The 7751-nt window shown below is 36.1% G+C and overlaps 1 protein-coding gene across 1 annotated transcript in view; it reads right to left on the bottom strand.

Annotated features, from left to right (window-relative positions):
• The window catches only part of LOC103610921 (thyroid receptor-interacting protein 11-like), a 28719-nt gene that overhangs the window by 17356 nt on the left and 3612 nt on the right, over positions 1-7751 (bottom strand). The window contains 1 exon segment of the mRNA XM_008594981.1: positions 1789-2022. Coding sequence (XP_008593203.1) covers positions 1789-2022 — 234 coding nt within the window.

Below are 7751 nucleotides of genomic sequence, written 5' to 3'. Positions count from 1 at the left end.
AAAGCTGCTCTAGGGCTGAAAGAAGGAACATGGTATAATGGAAAGAACACAGGGTTTGGAGTCAAAAGATGTTTTTGAATCATAACTTAATTTAACTGTGAAAATGGGTGTATTACTTTAACTTTTAGTTTCCTTATTTCCAAAATAGAGGTCATAAATTTGTCACATAGTTGTCAGGATAACATAATATGTATTGTGATAATAAATATGGAAGCACCTTGTAAAGGGTAATAAAAATAATTTTTATTATGCCTTGCTAGAAAATTAAGTCGTGAAATATCCCAATTTTTTTCACCATTATATTTCAGCACAGATCTGTCATACAGTAAAACATTTAAGATATGCTAAAGTGAACATAACAAAAACCCATCACCTCCCTTTGAAGTCTTACCTAAGCAGTTTTTCTTCAAATGTGTTCCTCAGAACATCAGAATCACCTCGGGTATTTATTTGTTTGAATGTAGTTTCCAAGGCTACTAAATCAAAATCTCTGAAGACAGGCCTGAGAATCTACATTATCAAGTTCCCCAGGATATTCTTACAGATACAAAGTTTAAGAACTACTACTTTTTGGAGATAAGATGGACAAACAAATCAGCCTATCTAAGGTTTATTTTGGGTACTGGGACTGTCTAGCAACTTGGGTTACACTAAATCTGCATCTCCTAAGGGGCATAAGCATGTGTATTTTTAAGTGTCACTAATGGTTCAGCTGTAAAGCCCTGGGTAGGAACTACTATTCTATCATAATGTCTATAAGTCAGTGCTACGCAAAGTGTGGTCCATGGACTAATGCCATGAATGTCTGCTACCAGTCCATAAGTACAAACATCAATGAGTAAGGTTTAACGAGTTTTAAAGCAATTTGGCAGTAAGTGGGCTTCCAATTTTAATTTGACTTGTAACTTTGCTTTTCTGTATTCATTTTATTTTTGAAGTAATTTATCTTTATTGTATTATGAAATTATCCAATTCCCACTAAATTAAAAAATTAAGCTCTATTTTAAATTTTATATTTATCTTTAATGTGATATACTTTTATTTTTAACCATAGCATGTCACTGAAGGTTCTAGAAATCAATATATCTAAATTTAAAACACTTAAATATGAAGTTATGGTAGACATGAACATTTAAATCAACAAACTGAAAAACACCCAAATGATCTGGCTAATAAAATGGTTAAATTCAATCCAAGTATAAGTATTTATTGGACTCCACTTATGTACTAAACACTAAAGAGAATTCAATAACAGCATGACACATGGGGACGCAGTCTACATTTTAAGGATTCGGGAAAACAGTGGTTATATCAGACAATATCTATTGCCAGCAGTGCAAAGAAAAGATAAGCCAATTTCAAAACAAACATTTCAATCAAACTAAAAAAAAACAAATAGCCAATTTCAAAACAAACATTTCAATCAAACTAAAAGAAAACAAAAACATTTATAAAACAGTATCATTATATTTCATATTCTTTTTCCATGGAAAATCAAGTACATGCCAATACTACAAATAATAACATTTGCGATCTAAACCATTTTAAAAAGTCGTTAGGAATAACCACACTGATTTAAAACAACTTAAGAAAATATGATAAATTAAAGTTTCATAAAATCAGAAATTACAAGCAACAGATGCCTGAAGACATTTTACATAAAAACTTTTCTTCTTCTGAAAAGTAGAAATTAAAGTCCACAGAGGTCAGTTTATATAATGTAAACTTAGTAGAAAAGCTTAGAACGTTCTTGTTGAAATAGTGTTATCAAAATGAGTCAGGAATTATTAAATTCAACACCCTTTCAATATTTTTATGGATGAAGATAGCTTGATTTATACTATAACTCTTAAAAACCTTCCTAAATACATTACAGTAAAATGAATACGAAGTAACTGTAAAAATCTTTGCTTCTTTCTGTTGTAGTTGATTTTGGTAATTTGTAGATTGCTGCTTTATTTGAAGCTCTGAGGCTTCACGCTTCTGTTGAAAGTCAGTACAAAGTTTTTTCAGTCTTTCATTCTAGAAAGCAAAGAGAAAAGTATTTTCAACAAAAAGACTGTAAGTTATGTGCATGGAATTATGAAAAAAATGTTGCTTCATATAAAAAATGATGTAAAAATATAAAAGGTCTCAGAAAGAATTATGGCCTTTAAAATATACTTTCAAATTACACAAATGCATAAACCTGTTTATACAGAATATGCCTAGTTCTAAACCAAAGGGGGAAAATTAACATTTTGCTCAGTTTGATTTTGTGCTAAGAAAAGCTGCTGATTGACGTTTCTCCCATCTTTCTATCCCCAATGTCTAGCATATAATACACGTCTAGGAAATGAATGGACAGATTTCCTGCTTGAGCTTCTGTTTTCTCCCCAAGCAGCAGAACTTTTTAAAGACATATTTTTAAAAAAAGATTCCTGGCTGAATTACAGGTGGGAGGCTAAAGCCTCACATCACCTACTTGCCTTGCTCCCCAGACACCCTGAGGCACCTCTGAAAAATCCAGTTGGAAAATCACTACTGAGATTGTTTGAAAAACTACTGTTAAAAGTATACAAAATAGTCTAAATATAATTCAGTGACTCTAGACTTTATACATAATCTTTTGTTTAAGATGTTGGAAAACATGAAAAAAAATTACTCAAATTTTATGTACATAAATATTATCTTAACCTCTTATCGCTCCTTGTCATGAACACAATATGAACATAATAAGAACATAATGTGACAAGAGAAATAGACATTAAAACTCTCTGCAAAAGACAATTTAAAAGTTGTTACAGATAACTTACTAAGCATTCTACTAATAAATCTATGCAGTTTAACAATCATGACTGAGAAAAAGGAGACTGACGGTGGGCAAGAAAGCTGCCAGAAGATGATGAATTTTTCACTTTGGGATGTCATCTTTTTTTTCTTAGATTCTAGGAACTTCTGATGTCAGCAGCCATGAAAACTATGGTCTAGGAATATTTCATGAATTCCCAGAGAAAACGAATGGAGTAAATCAAAGGAGTAATTACAACATCCACAAACCTTAGTTTGGGACTCTAGACCCAGAAATCTAACACAGACCTCGCTTATCTTGAAGAAGTGGTAGTAAGAAACAGGACTGATGGTCACACAACTAATTACCTTCTAGTCTATTGGCTGCTTTTGCATGATTTTCTGAGAGCTGTTAATATGAAAGACATACAGAAATGAATAACACAATATACTGAAGCCAAAACCTGGTTATAAAAGTCCACTTTAGGCTTTTAAACACAATAAAACCCCTGAGGTTATTTAACTGTGACTAATAACTAGAACTTTGAATTTGGTCAATACCTACTTGGTTGTCTGCCCTCATCTCCCCAGTGATATGAGAGTCAGAAAGGTTGAGAAAACACATAAAGGACAGATTCTTCTTATCTGGCTGAACCTGTAATATATTAAGACTTGTCTGGGCTCATATTTTCTATCACATGGAATAGGTAGCAGAGGAGGCTGGGCTGAAAGGAAAAAAGAATAAACACACACGACGAAGAGCAGAGAAGAATATAAATGAGAATAAAAGACTCCTGGTGGCCTCCATTTCTAGTTGCAGCCCCTTCCTAAAGTGTGCCTACATTTCTGCTCTTGGGGTCCAGACACAATTACATTCTTAGAATATTTCATCCTGCTTAATGCTTGGAAAACTATCATGGTCCACTCGTACCAACTTTGATTTCTTTTTAAAGCAGTCCTATCTGTAAGAATTGATATTAATGACTATTACTCTTTCTTAAAGGTCTTCCAACAACAAAAAATGTACCTACTTTTAAAAATAGAATAAAATTCATCCCACCTTGCAATTACCATAATGGTACATTGGATCCTTTCATAAATCTAAGAATAATCCCTGGGATTGTAATGATCTTGTATTTTCTGTATCCTGAAACATTTTGGTATTTTATTATCCTAGGATTTATTTTATCATTATTTATCAACTATTCCCAACTAGGCTGAAAAATACTAAAATAATAAGAAAATGGAAGACTTACGGAATCACCTAGAAGAATCATGTAATAGTGAAATAACCAGTTTTCTGTTCGCATTGCCCTAAGTATGACATCATCTTTATGAAAGCAAACAGCAGTTTGGAGATATCTCTGGAGGTTTTTTTTTTTTTTTTTTGGCTTTCATTGAACATAGTTGAAAATTCAGAATTTTTCATTTTTTGACAAAGAAAAATAAACTGACAGAGGAAAACATTTCACAATCACTAGACAACTCTGAAGATGAATGGAAAGAGACAGAAAGCAGCACTCTAGAGTTTAATGGCGAAATTGACTATAGAGGCAAAATCTCAAACAAGTCTTTAGATGGCAATTTCAAAACGAAATTTTCTCAAACTCAAGAACTAATGAATGAACAATATATTTCCAAGAACAAAAAGGAAATATGATTTTCACATTAGCCATTCAATAAGAAAGTATTTTATTCTGCAATACCTTATGACAAGGACCTGAACCATCCCATTTTGCTAAATGAATATGTGACAGTATTCTTTCATTAAGTATATATAACATTTGTACTCCAACATTTACTTGATTCAGTTCATTCATGGACAAATGCTGAAGGCCGGTGTGTATACAAAGATGACTAAGGAGGAAACAGATGACCCAGAAATGAAAATAATTCAATGGATTGATCATTCTAATTGGTATTTATAAATATAAGAATAAAAATACTTTGTAATTACGGAGCAAAGATGACAGCCATTGTCTGATCAACAAAATCATGAGTTCTCTCTCCCAAAAATCAACCAATCTACAACTATAAAAATGCAACAACAGCCAAGCAGGGGCCACTGGAGCTCAGGGGAAGAGGAGGAGAGACCTATGCAGTTCATGAAGGGGGAAAAACCACAATGAGAGAAAGAAAAAACTGCTTGGAGGATTTTGGGCCACAGCAGCCTTGAAGGCTTGTACTGCTGAGCGCATGGCACAGGAGCCAGTAGAAGCCACAGCTGTACCCTTCAGATGGAGTTGCTTGGAGGTGGCATAGGAGAACAGGGCCTTGGTGGCCCCCAGGACAGAAAGACCACTAATAGGGTTCCCATAAACCCACATAGGAGCAAGGAGCCAGAACAGCTGTAAAAGGGGAGCTGTTAAGAGGCCAGTAAGTCATCACATGGGACCCATGCAGGACCCATCACACATGAAGTGTGTGTGGGGGGGATGGGCCCACCAGGAGAAAACTGGGACACAGCAAGGACAGCCAATCTAACCCCCAGTCAGCACAGGACCACTCAGAGGAGACTGGTCAGGAATGCAGAATTTCATGGGGTGCAGTTTAATGACAAGATTCAGACCCAGATCAGAGTTTCTACACAATCCAGGTGTAGAAACTGGAGAGCCAGAAGTACCTATAAGGTCAACAATTAAACCCTGAGCTGCACAAAAAGCCTTCCCTAGGGAAACAGCAGCAAAGCAGCAATTTAGTGCAACAACACAGCTCAAGTACTGGTTCCCACAGGAAGTTTGCCCATTTTAGAAGTAAGCAAAGGACAAAATATTAGTTCCAGCCCAGGAACACCACCAGTGCCTTGAGGCCATCAGGGGACCTGGGGCATGAAGCCAGGGGCAAGACCCCTGTCCACTACCAGGCACACCGTCAGTGCCAAGGAACACACCAAAAACATCACCTCCAGGGCCGGCCCGGTGGTGCACTCAGTTGAGTGTGGTGCTTGGGAGCACGGCGGCGCTCCCGTCGAGGGTTCGGATCCCGTATAGAGACCGGTCCGCTCACTGGCTGAGTGCGGTGCGGCCGCGACACCAAGGGTTGTGATCCCGTTACCAGTCGTTGTACGGGTGCGACACCGAGGGTTGCGATCCCGTTACCGGTCATGAAAAAAGACAAAAAGGAAGAAAAAAAAAATCACCTCCATTTGGGTGGCCCACCACAGCTACCATGGTTGCCACGAAAGTGGCTAGATGCCATAACCAAAACACAGATGGTCCACTGGCCACTGGAATGCATTGACACAAGGAGAGTCACCAGCAGAGACCAAAAAAAAGAAGAGGATGTCTCTCTCCACAAAGCCCATTCCAGAGCGACAGAAGAAGCATCTGCTTTATGATAATATTAGGGGACCTGAACACACCTGTCAGCATTGGACAGATCATCTAAGCAGCAAATCAACTGAGTGACCATTATTCTTTCAAAGGGAGAGAAGAAATCTAGGGTTATCAGTGGTGGGAGGGAGGAGGGAGAGGGGATAGGGAGAGATTGGACAAGAGGCATAAAGAATAAGTACAATTTGTAAAAATACACATACTAGTAATATTGATTTGATCAACACAGAATCCCCAAAATATGTATAATCAATTATGATTAAATTAAAAAAAATGAGCCATTAAAGTTTTCCAAACTGTCAGTTTTAATGACACAAGTCAACAATTAGAGGTAATGATCAAAACAAAACAATAAATTTTAAAAAGGGGGGCAGCCCCATGGCTCACTCAGGAGAGTGCGGTGCTGGTAGCGCTGAGGCCACGGGTTCTGATCCAATATAGGGATGGCCAGTGTGCTCACTGGCTGAGCGTGGTGCAGACCACACCGTGCCGAGGGTTGTGATTCCCTTACCAGTCAAAAAAAGAATTAGAAGTAATGGTAACCTAAAATCTACTAGAGGAGTAATTAAAATCTGGAACAAGTATTTACAAGATAGATAGAAACATTCTCATTTATGCTTAAGAGTTAACATGTGCCATCAATATGTTTCAATAAAAAATTTAATTTTAAAAAACACAATAAAAGAGTTAATAAGCAGTTAACTGAATTCAAAGAACACTGCCTATTCTGGGTGTATATGTTTTAAAACCAGAAAAATATGAAATAAAAATTTGGATTTGCTATATTTAAATTATTATTAAAATTTCTAATAAAGTTTTTCACCATTACTTTATTCATACTTCTGTAAGTTGTAAAATGACTTAATATGAAAAGATTAAAATAGTCTATTGGACCAAGTCAGTAAATGTGATGACTGTTTTTATTTGTATACAGAAGGTTAAGTTAGCTTACACTGGTTACTATTACTTGGAACTAAAAAATCCTAACTAATTCAGTAAGCTACACATATTAACATCTATAAGCAAATCTAATTTCCTTTGGAAAACCTCTGAAAAAACACTGCCCTCTGTCTATATGAAAACTTACTAAATAAAATATTCAGCCATATCTACCCCTTACCCTTTTACAGCAGTAAGTCTTGAACAGATATACTGCACAGTCACATACGGGGTTAGGGTATGAAGTGAGCACATATGGTGAGAATTACGTATAGTCAAAATTATCTCAGAAAATAAGCCCTTGGGAAGTCCAATCGTCTCTTTTCCTCTAGTATTTCAGCAGCTTATGGTACTTTGAATAAACACCAAATGAGAAAGTTAGCTTGCATTTGGAGGTGTTTTATCAAAAACAAATATTTCTAAACACTAGAATCATACTTACTATAGTCCAATGATAACACTATGAGAGGCATTAAAAGAACTGAGATCAACAGAAGGACAGAAGACTTCTATCTCCCTTCTCAAGCTCAATACGAGCAGACATTCATTGAGCAGGTTAACCTTATTTATGTTTTTATTGAAATGTACACTGGTGAATTAACCAAAGCTAATGCTCCTACACACACCTCTGCCCTTTAATTTTTCTGGGTGGATTTGTGCCAATGAGTGCTTTCTCAGGATTTCTTTAGGAACTGTGGGAACGATTTCCTA

This window comes from Galeopterus variegatus, unplaced genomic scaffold (genome assembly GCF_000696425.1).
Source record: "Galeopterus variegatus unplaced genomic scaffold, G_variegatus-3.0.2 Scaffold12053, whole genome shotgun sequence".
NCBI classification, from domain to species: Eukaryota; Metazoa; Chordata; class Mammalia; order Dermoptera; family Cynocephalidae; genus Galeopterus; species Galeopterus variegatus.
This window is presented reverse-complemented; position numbering and strand designations above follow the sequence as displayed.